Source organism: Rhinoderma darwinii, chromosome 3 (assembly GCF_050947455.1).
Source record: "Rhinoderma darwinii isolate aRhiDar2 chromosome 3, aRhiDar2.hap1, whole genome shotgun sequence".
In the NCBI taxonomy this organism is placed as follows: Eukaryota; Metazoa; Chordata; class Amphibia; order Anura; family Rhinodermatidae; genus Rhinoderma; species Rhinoderma darwinii.
The window spans coordinates 279465443-279478599 of record NC_134689.1 but is presented as its reverse complement, the minus strand read 5'-3'; the positions used below and the strand labels follow the sequence as shown (position 1 = coordinate 279478599).

The following is a 13157-nucleotide window of genomic DNA, read 5'->3' as shown; positions in this document are numbered from 1 at the left end:
CCCATGTTCTGTCTTCAGTGTCGACGCCACCGCTTATTTGTGCAGCGCCATCCGCATTGCATCATGCTGACCGCGTGCACTCTTGTTATCAGGAGCGGGGCAATGGCTGTATTTCACAGCCGCAGCCCCGCTCTAACGGAGGAGATCCGCCACTTTTCCCTTGAATGCTGCGATCAAAGCTGACCAGGGCTGTCTGACCATATTTCCTATTGTTAGGGCATACTTAGGTCTGTCCCAACTGCCTGTGTACTATCAGTACACAGGCTAATATAGATATATCACAGTACATTAAAGTTTTTTTCAAAACAAAAAAAATAAAGTAATGTTAAATGAAAAATAAAGACACACACATTTTTTACAATAAAAGTCTCAATGCATAAAATATACACATTCAGTATCGTCACAACCGTAACAACAAATTTATAGGGTAATTTATGATTTGTACGCTGTAAAAATTAAAATAAAAACAGTTTTCTTTCACTTATTAATGTGAGGCACGAGGTGTTATGAATTTAGTACCTCAATGTTCCTCACATTATTAGTACTTAACCACATAATGAACCTCACACATTAAACCAATGTTGTCCATTATGACTATTAGAAAAATGATGGGGTTAATTACTATTAGGGTATGTTCACACGAGGTCATTACGTCCGTAATTGACGGACGTATTTCGGCCGCAAGTACCAGACCGAACACAGTGCAGGGAGCCGGGCTCCTAGCATCATACTTATGTACGACGCTAGGAGTCCCTGCCTCTCCGTGGAACTACTGTCCCGTACTGAAAACATGATTACAGTACGGGACAGTTGTCCGGCAGCGAGGCAGGGACTCCTAGCGTCGTACATAACTATGATGCTAGGAGCCCGGCTCCCTGCACTGTGTTCGGTCCGGGTTTTGCGGCTGAAATACGTTCGTACGTTGCGGCTGAACATACCCTTAATTTGAGGCACATGGAGGTTCAAAATTCATCACACCACGTGCCTCATATCAGAAAATGGAAGAACTTTTTTTTTAATTATTATTATTATTATTGTTGGCAAAGTATCGGTTTTGGTATCAAGAATTGCATTACTACATGAAGTATCGGTATCGAAGACCAAATTCTGGTATCGTGACAACCCTAGTATACACACATGACCGCCTATTCTGAAAAGTCACCTTAAACAACTGATAGCCAGAATTTTGTACCAGATGTTTGGCAATTTTTTCCCCCGCAAATTGGCACATTTTAAGCCACACCACTTTCTTACAATCTACGCCCCTTTCCTGCAACCCACGCCCCATTTTTGCATCACTTTTAAAAAATCTCTATTGAGGTTCAAACATCAAAATTGCGCCAATTTGTTCCAAAGTTTGCATATTTTTGGACACTTTCTAGACCTTAGTAAATTTTCCCCAATGGGTTTCGTCAGCCGATGTTGGTGTCCGTCATGCGACGGATCTGGTGCTTTTATATGTTCTGCTCCTATGACAGAGCAGAACAATGGAGAACAGAATGCAGGTGTGAATCCAGTCAGTGGAATTTGGAGAAAGGAGTAAGCAATTTTTAGTTGTTGGCGATAAAACAAGAAAGAGGTGTGTATGAGTCAGTTGATATATTTATGTAAAATAACTTTCGGCAGTGAGAGGTGGGCAGTGACGTTTCACATATCACATTAAATCATAGCTGTGTAACGTGTTACTGCGGTATTCATTGCCCACTCAGAACTTTTCTCCAACTTTTTCTGTCTAGCACTTAGTTAACTTTGGAGTTCTTCTAATACAGATTTATTAAATTCATTCATGGCATATCATGTTCATTTTCACATTAATTTCCTTACTCATCAGTGGCATTTATTGTGGGCGTGCAGTTTAATTTATGATTCTCACATAGTCACAAGGAAGAAATATTAAGTTAAAATTTCCTAATTTCTCTCTCCAAAGTGCATACTTAATTTACACATTTTCTGTAGCTGACCCGTCACTTATTCAGAGCTAATTGCTTACCTCCTGGTATACTCGGTATAGCTGACATCTCAGGCTTGGAAATCTTTTACCTGGCTGCACATATTTTGAACAGTTTGTGATTGTGAAGACAAAGCTGCTTCATCTACATAAGTTTATGCTTCAAGTAACAAAAACATTTCAAGTCTGTTACAGACTGTGAACTGATACTGTACATTCCCTGATTTTAGATTATGCCAAAGGTTACTTATAGTTGCTGGAAGAATGAGGTAGACCGGACGGATGAAAACCTAAGTTCTGTTTGCTTGCTAATGAATTTCTTTTGATTACATTTTACAGTATTCATTTTTATTCTACTTAACTATTGCTTTTGAAATCGATACATTTTACAGAAGGAAAGACTGTTTCTGAATATATTTAAAGAGGCTCTGTCACCACATTATAAGTGCCCTATATTGTACATGATGTGATTGGCGCTGTAATGTAGATTACAGCAGTGTTTTTTATTTAGAAAAACTATCATTTTTGACGGAGTTATGACCTATATTAGCTTTATGCTAATGAGTTTCTCAATGGACAACTGGGCATGTTTTACTATATGGCCGAGTGGGCGTTGTAGAGAGGAGTGTATGACGCTGACCAATCAGCGTCATACACTTCTCTCCATTCATTTACACAGCACTAGCGATATAGCTATATCGCTATGTGCTGCCACATAAACACAGTATAACGTTACTGCAGTGTCCGGACAATTAATATACATTACCTCCAGCCCGTAGTGATGTGTATTCAGAATCCTGACCACTTCTCTGTGATTTACAGCACAGCAGGCGTAGTCTCGCGGGATTACGCTGTAAGCTGTCATTTACAGCGAGATCTTGCTGTGCTGTGCTGTAAATCACAGAGATGTGCAGAGAAGTGACAGGAGTCTGAATACACATCACGTCCTGGCTGGAGGTAATGTATATTCATTGTCATGACACATGAGTAGCGTTATAGTGTGTTTATGTGGCAGCACATAGCGATATAGCTATATCGCTAGTGTTGTTTAAATGAATGGGGAGAAGTGTATGACGCTGATTGGTCAGCGTCATACACTTCTCTCCACAACGCCCACTTGGCCATATAGTAAAACACGCCCAGTTGTCCATTGAGAAACTCATTAGCATAAAGCTAATATAGGTCATAACTCCGTCAAAAATGATCACATCATGTGCATCATGTACAATATAGGCCACATATAATGTGGTGACAGAGCCTCTTTAATAATATTGATATACAAGCCTTTACCATGTGTTTATACGCATGCTGTGGAAAAGCATTCGCTCTTCATCTGAATTTTTGCTAGTTTGTGACGTTAAGGCTAGGGCTACAAGATCACTGCACCGCAGGTAATGAATGTCAATGTTGTCGCTTTGCAACCCGCAAGTTACCGCAACACCACAGTTGGAAGGGTATCCAAACCCACTAGACTTATTGCAAATGTTGTGTCACGGTAGCTTTAAATGTTTCAGATCATCCAACTAATTTTAATATAAGATAAAGACAACACCAGCAAACGCAAAATTCAGTATATGTTTTTTTTTGTAAATTCTTTTGTTTTTGTTTTTTGTAAATTCTCGAAACAAGGCTTTGTGTTCTCTTTAGTTAGCAGTGGTTTGCACCTTGCAACTGTCCCACGGATGCCATTTTTAACCAGTGTATTTTGTATTGTGGAATTGTGCGCATTGACCCTAACTGAGGCAAGTGAGGCCGTTTGTTCTTTAAATGTTCGCCTGGATTCTTTTGTGACCTTCTGGATGAGTCGTTGATGCACTCTTGGTGAAATTTTGGTAGGTCGGCCATCCCTGGGAAAATTCACCACTGTATCTATTTTTCTCTATTTGTGGATAATGGCTCTCACTGTGGTTTGCTGGAGTCCCAAAACTGTAGCAATGGCTTTGTAACCCTTTACAGACTGGTAGATTTTATTGACTTTGTTTGGCATCTGTATTTGAATCTCTATCGCTTCTAGTCTTCTTTACGTTGTCAGACAGCTTCTATTTAACCGTTAGTGATCGCCCCAGGGTTTTTATGGCGGCCACTAATGGGCTTTATTCCGATGCAATAGACTTTTTACATCGCTGCATCGGAATAAATAAACAGAGCAGGGAGCTGTCAAATCTCCCTGCTCTCAGCTGCCAGAGGGCTGGGGGCGTCCCTGCTCGAACGTGTGAGATCGATATTAGTATCGATCTCACCCGCTTAACCCTTCAGATACGGTGCTCAATAGCGTGCACCGCATCTGAGTGGTTTTGGAGAGAGGGAGGGAGCTCCCTCTCTCCCCCACCGACATCCGGCAATAAGATTGCCGAGTGTCTGTGTCTCCGATGGCAGCCGGGGGCCTAATAAAGACCCCCAGGTCTGCCTGTTGTGAATGCCTGCTAGATCATGCCTCTGGCATGACCTAGCAGATGCCTGTCCGTTTTACACGGACAGGCATAATACACTGCAATACAGAAGTATTGCAGTGTATTATAAATGCGATCGGAGGATCGCTTAGTGAAGTCCCCTTGTGGGACTAGTAAAAAAGTGAAAAAAAAGTTTAATAAAAAGTGGGGAAAAAAAAAATTAAAAACCCACTTTTCCCCCTTACAAACTGCTTTATTATTAACAAATAAAATAAAGTAAAAAAAGTTACACAAATTTGGTATCGCCGCGTCCGTAACGACCCCAACTATAAACTTATTAAATCATTTAAATTGCTGTTTTCTTTAAATCCCGCCTTAAAAAAAGTGATTAAAAAGTGATCAAAAAGTCGCATCCACTCCAAAATGGTACCGATAAAAACTACAAGTCGTCCCGCAAAAAAAAAGCCCTCCTACAATTGCATTGGCTAAAAAATAAAAGCGTTACGGCTCTTCAAATATGGAGACACAAAAAAATAATTTAAAAAAAAAGTGTTTTCACTGTGTAAAAGTAGTAAAATATACAAAAACTATACAAATTTAGTATCGTTGCAATCGCAACAACCCACTGAATAAAGTTATTGTGTTATTTAAACCACACTTTAAACGGCGTAAATTTAGGACGGAAAAAAGTGTGGCGAAATTGCTGTTTCCCCCCCCCCAAAAAAAAGTTAATAAAAGTTAATCAATAAATTCTATGTACCCCAAAATGGTGATTCACTGAAGTGATATATGAGTAAAACGTATAAATTTGATTTCATAACTCTCTAAAAACAGGGGTATAGTCACCACTGTGAAAAGCCCAACCGTGTGCATTAAAAACTTATTAAACACATACTCCAAGTCCTGGTTCGTTTGTGAACCCTCTCTGACTGGGTATACTTGAAAAATGCAAAAATGGGATCAACGTTTCAACATTGGTGTAACAGTGGATTAGACCCTAAAACACACCAGAGCCTGCAGTTACCGCTCCTAAATCTCCTGGTGTTAAGGTACACAACAGTGCCACTGTCCCCTACGCTATGATCCCTCACTAACCTGACCCAGGACTTGTCATGGTTTTTTTTTTTTTTTCTAAACCACATACCTCCCTTTATTGCAGCGCTGTATTTTTATTTTTTTTCCCTCCCGTTGTCACGCTATGGCGCCTAATATGCTAATTTTGAGTAAAGGTACAGAGAGGAGGAGACCTCATCTTTCCTCAGTAGGAGTTGCCTCCTGTGTCACTGTGATGCTGTCCAATCAGAGCGAGTCTTCTACATCACTGTGAGGCTGTCCACTCTTATTGGACAGTGTAACAGTGATGCAGGAGGCCACTCCTACTGAGGAAAAATGAGGTCTTCTCCTCTCTGTACATAACTAAAAATTAGCAGAGTGGATGCTAAGCGGATCAAGGGCAGTAGTGGGACAATGGGAGGGCCAAAAAATACAGCGCTGGAATCGAGGGAACGCCAGGAATGAGGGGAGGTTCGTGGGTTAAAATAAAAATGATAGGTCCTTTTAAAATACTATAGCACAATAGGTATTGCCATAGTGGCACTAGAGCAAAGGCATTGAGCCTGTAACTACAATCAAATGGCTGCATTATGCCCTTACAGATATACAGGGTGGGCCATTTATATGGATACACCTAAATAAAATGGGAATGGTTGGTGATATTAACTTCCTGTTTGTGGCACATTAGTATATGGGAGGGGGGAAACTTTTCAAGCTGGGTGTTGACAATGGCGGCCATTTTGAAGTCGGCCATTTTGTATCCAACTTTAGTTTTTTCAATGGGAAGAGGGTCATGTGACACATCAAACTTATCCAGAATTTCACAAGAAAAACAATGGTGTGCTTGGTTTTAACGTTACTTTATTCTTTCATGAGTTATTTACAAGTTTCTGACCACTTATAAAATGTGTTCAAAGTGCTGCCCATTGTGTTGGATTGTCAATTCAACCCTCTTCTCCCACTCTTCACACACTGATAGCAACACCGCAGAAGAAATGCTAGCACAGGCTTCCAGTATCCGCAGTTTCAGTTGCTGCACATCTCGTACCTTCACAGCATAGACAATTGCCTTCAGATGACCCCAAAGATAAAAGTCTAAGGGGGTCAGATCGGGAGACCTAGGGGGCCATTCAACTGGCCCACGACGACCAATCCACTTTCCAGGAAACTGTTCATCTAGGAATGCTCGGACCTGACACCCATAATGTGGTGGTGCACCATCTTGCTGGAAAAACTCAGGGAACGTGCCAGCTTCAGTGCATAAAGAGGGAAACACATCATCATGTAGCAATTTCAGATATCCCGTGGCCTTGAGGTTTAGACTTTTATCTTTGGGGTCATCTGAAGGCAATTGTCTATGCTGTGAAGATACGAGATGTGCAGCAACTGAAACTACGGATACTGGAAGCCTGTGCTAGCATTTCTTCTGCAGTGTTGCTATCAGTGTGTGAAGAGTGGGAGAAGAGGGTTGCATTGACAATCCAACACAATGGGCAGCACTTTGAACACATTTTATAAGTGGTCAGAAACTTGTAAATAACTCATGAAAGAATAAAGTAACGTTAAAACCAAGCACACCATTGTTTTTCTTGTGAAATTCTCGATAAGTTTGATGTGTCACATGACCCTCTTCCCATTGAAAAAACTAAAGTTGGATACAAAATGGCCAACTTCAAAATGGCCGCCATGGTCAACACCCAGCTTGAAAAGTTTCCCTCCTCCCATATACTAATGTGCCACAAACAGGAAGTTAATGTCACCAACCATTCCCATTTTATTTAGGTGTATCCATATAAATGGCCCACCCTGTACATTATAACTAGACAAACAAAGAATACTGTTTCATATGCCAAGCCTTTAGTTTATAAATATATTGCACATTATATTCCTCTTTATTACATTATAATTGTGTGTTACATACATAATTTATCTGTTACGTTAATAAAGTCATATTGTATTTTACTTTAGTATCTAGTAATACTAGATAAATAATTATAACGCACGTATACAGGGTTTAATTTTCATGTAATGATTACATGTAGTGCCCTCAATACCATACGGGATATCATACTTTGTGTAACTACCCTCCTCTATTTTGTGGGTTATATATATGCATAATAGTCCCAGATCGGCATGTGTTGTAAAAACTCTTCTGTATACCAAGCCAGAGAGAAGACTATACCCGCATGTTGGTAGTGAATTTGTTTGGCAAATACATTTACCCAGCCAAAGACTAACACATTTATAGAGGAAATAAAGAAAAATGTGTGTACGGCCTCATTTACGACTGTTCTGCTGCTAGAACATGATCTTGCATCGTAATTACCACAAAGATTCCTGTATCTGTAGTGTAGAAAAAATGACTACATGCAGCTTAGCTAGTGTAATGTATTCAAAGAATGGGAATTGACAGCTGTTTTCAGATACAATGGTAGTCAAACTTATTCCTTACTGACTCTTCTTTTCCTTTTTCTCAGAAAAACGGACCGATAAATCCGCTGTCTCTGGTGCAATTAGGTTGAAAATCCATGTTGAAATCAAGGGAGAAGAAAATGTGCCGCCTTACCACATTCAGTACACTTGTTTGCATGAGGTAAGATAGGGGTTGAAATTACCAGATAAAGTAGTTCACATTAATACATTAATGTAGGTAGTTATATATATATTTTTTTAAAAGTACTGCGTTTAGAGGTCCATTTTTTCTCCAATGTGCAGTCTGAGTTTGCTACTTCTCATGAATCCGTTTTCGTGAGACACTTTAAGGCCCTGTTCATACTGAGGTTTTTTTCCAGGCAGAAAAATCTGCCTCAAAATTCCTGAAGGAATTTGAAGCCAGATTTTCACTTGCCTGCACGTTCTTGCCGCAGTTTTTCGCAGCGTTTGGCTGCGTTCATTGAGCGATGCGGGCAAAAAAATCAGCGAAAAACGCTTTCTCTGTCTCCCGTTGATTTCAATAGCAGGTCAGAGACTCAGCCATGGGTAGAAAGAGCATGTTGAAATCAGTGGGAGCCGGTTTCGGGCGTTTTTGGCGCTGATTCCGACGTGATTTCCACGTCAAAATCAGCGCCAAAAAACTTTGTTTGAACAGGGCCTAAAGGAAAACCCTGTATTGCAGCTGCAGGGAAATTGAAGACATGCTGATTGATACCTCCCCTGTTTACAGCTGATCGCTGAAAGTTCCAGCAGTGGCTATGCAGTGACCAACTTGTCGTCGAGGACCATTTAAATAATAGTGGGTTGCCCAAAGTGGACAACCATTTTATTAAGGCTGTATTCATTTGCAGCAGTTTTACCGCAGTGGCCAGATGTTACAACATACTAAATGGGATTTTAACTGAGTGGTTTTCAGGTCATGCAGCATGCCTGAGGTTTATCCTATTTATTTCAACAGCAAAGACTGTGGGATTAAATGTCATATGCAAATTTTCCATAGAAAATGTTCCATCAAAAGTTTCCAAGGGTAATTTCTATTAGATCGGATCACAGCAAAATGATGACAAAAATCACATGAATTTACATAAAATTGTTGACAAGGCTTTTGCAATAACCCCCATATACATGTACCCTTAAAGAGGACCTTTCACCTCTCCTGACATGTCTGTTTTAGTGACTAATTGTATTTCTCATATAATCACAATTCGGGAGCATCTTTTCTTCGAATTCTGTTGTCATTCCTCTGTTAGTCCTCCTAGCAAATTATGAAAAAATTTATAACTGGGTGGTAACATTTACCAATAGTAAGTGTACCTACAAAATCTGAGACTGTGAGCACTGATTGGACAGTCACACACCCAACTGGTAACACCTAGTTGTTAATTTATTACTCAATTTGTTTAAAGAAAAGGTGTTTCAGAATCTTTATTTTATAGGGGCATATTTACTAAAACAGAGAGAGGAGAGCTGATACTGTAGGTCCTCTTTAAACTACAACATGACAAATAGGGACATAAAATAGAACAAAATAAAAAAGTACACTAAAAGAGAAACATTTTTGGTTTAAAGCAAACTTGTATTTGCAATAATCTCAATGATCCATGACATGCCAAATGGACTTTGCTACTCTCTTCCTCTAAGGCAGGGGTCCACAACCCATAGATCGGGGGTTGCGTGCGGCCCACAATGCCATTCTGTGCGTTCACCCAACTTACATGATTGTCCGTGTCCAGATCGTTCAGAAAGACAGAGCTGTCAATAGATAGCTACTGGATATGCCATAAATATCTGATAGGTGTTCTAGGAAAATGTTGATGGAACGGTTTCTATGGTAAAATTGCATATGGTTTTCAATTACATAGTTGTGCCAGTTGTAGTAAATGGGATAAGATGGGGGTCCCATCTCTGGGATCCTCATATATTGGGGAACAGGTGTCCCCTTATCCCCTCTTTGGCAATCCAGAGAGGAGAAGATGAGGTAGAGAGGTGGCCATACACACTCTTCTTTCTATTAAAGGTTATGGGAGATGTGAAATGTTTGTGTTTTTTTCCAATAATTGGGAGTCCAAAAGTGGAACCCCCACCTATCAGACATTTAGGGCATATACTGTCAATATACCATAATTGTCTCAGATGGGAAAACTCTTTAAGTTTTATTACGGCCTTTGGGATTGGCCAAATCTGTGGCTGCAAAGACCAAAAAAGGTTGTACACCCCTGCTCTAGGCAGAATAATAGTAATAATGAAAAATAATGTTCTCTAAACGTAATAATATCACTTACTAGTTACCTTTGTATTCGTGGTAACTGCATTAAAATAGGATACCTGTATGTTACATAAAACGAATATATTGTACAGTTGGTTAAGTTCATGGTTGCATTTTTTTTATATGTTTTGGTTTATTCTTAAACGGTTATTGGCAGATCCATCAATAGATCCTCTTCATATTTTAAAGGAATCTGACACCACCTTTATGCTGCCCTCCGAGGGCAGCGTAGTGTAGTGACCGAAAGTCTTATGTTTAGCTCTCGTGTCGTTTTTTTAAAACTTAGATTTTAATCATTGCGGCTCTTACATCACGCTGTGAGGAAGGAGTCCCCGATATTCATGAGCTGCTGCTAACCACTTTACCCTCCTCCGCTGACCGTTTTCTTCCTATTATTGTGCATAGGGAGTAAACTGTCAATCACGGCAAATAGGGCAGCATAAAGGTGGTGACAGATTCCCTTTAAGTGCAATAGGAGATTTAAAACCTTTTGCAAACTGGTGTCAACTTGTCATTCATTTTTTAATTAGTTGCAGAATAAAAATCATACTGCAAACCCAGCTTTAGTTAATGAAACATTATCTTAATACTAAGCGTGAGTTAAGATTGTAGAAGCCGCTGCTTACTTTCTGATCCTCCTATTGGGGCATGTACAAAAACCACGTTAGAGAAACAAAGTGCAAACACGTATGGATGCACACCGATTTTCAATGTCAAGAAGCTGGTTAGGTAAGCTCTTTTCTGGCCTACATGTCGTTCATCACAATAGTAAAAAAGGACTCACACCACGGAATATACTTCACATTACTTCGTTTTAACGGAGGGTTTCAAGACCTTGGAACTCTTCATACACAAGCAACAAAATCATTACTTCTGCTGCCATTCAATTTGTAAAAAAAAAAACCTCTCTCTGATACGGCCTTCAGTGGAACATGGAAAAGATGAAATCGGAGACATATGAAGGTCCAGTAATGTTGTGCTTTTTTTTCCAGCTGTTCACTTGTAAATCTGTCTGACCCGATATTTTTTTTTAAATTTTTGAGTCTTTTTGACAAGAATCTAATATCCTACATCAAATGGTTTCGAAATCTTCATCCACTGCTAGAATTAAGCAAATTGTTAATCAACTTTGATGCTTGAATAAATAAAAAAAAGACTCTCGGTCGCAATGATGCAGGAACTGTGAATACCAGACTTCATGAATCAATTCATTCTCCGCTATTTCCATTTGTGTTGACTGCACGAACAGTAACCATGCACAGCATAACCAAACATTCTTTTATTATTTTAGTTCCAAAAGAAATCCGGAGTGTTTTGTATTTTATATTCATTGATAGTACTGGCAGGCAAACCTAGACGTGCTGTAATATAGCAGTGGTCCCGTATCTCATCTTGCAGTTGTTTTCTTCTTTCTTTTGTTTTCGAACCCACTCCCCCTTATGAGTGAAAGATGGAGATGCTTGAGCTTGGATTATTGGAGTAAGGTTATCTTATGCCAGCAGGCTGGCTAGCTAGGTTTTATCTTTGAACCTGTGAGCTTGCAATTTGCTTCTGAAGTATCTGGCCGCCATAGAAAATATCATATATATCTTGCCACCTGTTGCCTTTTACTTGATGCAGTAAATCGTGTTATTGCTCAGGTAGCACACACACCTTCCCCCTAATATAAATCAGAGAACTAAATGAATTAGAATTTTCAGTTTCATTAACGCTATGTACTCAGCTGGCACCATCCGGAGACAAGGTGTCCCTGATGTTATAAAACATTCTTTACCCGCAGAACTTATTCCACTACCTGACAGAAGTTCAGAATAATGGCATTGTTAAGATCCCCGAAGTTAAAGGAGATGAAGCCTGGAAGGTTTACTTTGACGATGCTGCACAAGAAATAGTGGATGAATTTGCAATGCGCTATGGAATAGAGTCTATTTATCAGGCTATGACGTAAGTATCAGAACAACGTATTAATATCAAAGAGCTGTTAAATGTGGAAACATGGGTGAAATTTAAATAAATAAATAGATAGATAACAAATTGACAGACAGACAGATAATACAGTATATTGAAATATATTTTTCAGTAAATATTTTTTGCTTTTCATATTATAAATGTTCAGTCTTAACAGACATAAATCCAGATTGTCAAGGTCTTTCTCACTTATGGTGCCTAGCTAAGCATTATTTATGACGTTTCTTGAAGTGGCTTGGTAGAGAATAGCGAATGGATTTTTGGATGGCATTGACATGAATGTAAACAAATAATGTTTTAAGTGGGTAGAATACAATTTCACCATTTAAACTTTTAAGACATATTATTTGGAAAATAACATTATATCTGGAAACTCTAAGGGTTCCTCTAACTGTAAAGAAATAATGTATATCTGCGAACCATGTTCTTGAACATCACATACAAAATAGACGTGTACAGATAATAGTCTAAATAAATTATAGTCAGTATTAAGTGATCCCTAAACAATAGAGGTCATGAATCAATAAGGTCATTTGAAATACGCTTATGTTTTAAATCTACTGCCTTCGAATCTTCAACATATTTCTAAACATATAGTTCAGTGTTTTCTAAGCAGAGGTCCTCGGAACCATGGGATTCCCCGAAAACAGTCAAGGGTTCCCTGGCAGAAAGATTATGACAGTCCATACATTTTTTTTACAGCTCTAGGCAGTTTATATTAGATACAATACTTTTACATGTCTGAAAGGGTCTATTTGACATAATAAATTATGGTGTATGTATGGTGCAGGGACACTCGTTTTCTGCAACCATACGTAGCTAAGATACTGTACACCCCCATATTTCACATTTCTGTGGCTCTTTGTTGCAGAGGATCGGAGCATATTTATCATATTAAAGGAAGTTGGAATTAACTAAAGCTCACAAATGCTGCTTATATGTGCAAGGTCTTAACCAAGAATTGCACATTGGTCCAGTGTATTTACGATATCCCTTCTCAGGTGCCTTAGCAGGTTATATATTTCACTGATGCACTGTATTGGAGGTAGTAAGCTGATGTATATGTAGTTGAATTATTTATTTTTTTAACTACTTAAAG

At 39.1% G+C, this 13157-nt stretch overlaps 1 protein-coding gene across 1 annotated transcript in view; it reads left to right on the top strand.

Moving 5' to 3' along the window:
- Window positions 1-13157, top strand: part of UNC13C (unc-13 homolog C) — a 520481-nt gene that overhangs the window by 254632 nt on the left and 252692 nt on the right. Inside the window, exons 13-14 of the mRNA XM_075857981.1 lie at window positions 7869-7984; window positions 11871-12034. Of these exons, the coding sequence (XP_075714096.1) occupies window positions 7869-7984; window positions 11871-12034 (280 nt within the window). The remainder of the gene's footprint in view (window positions 1-7868; window positions 7985-11870; window positions 12035-13157) is intronic.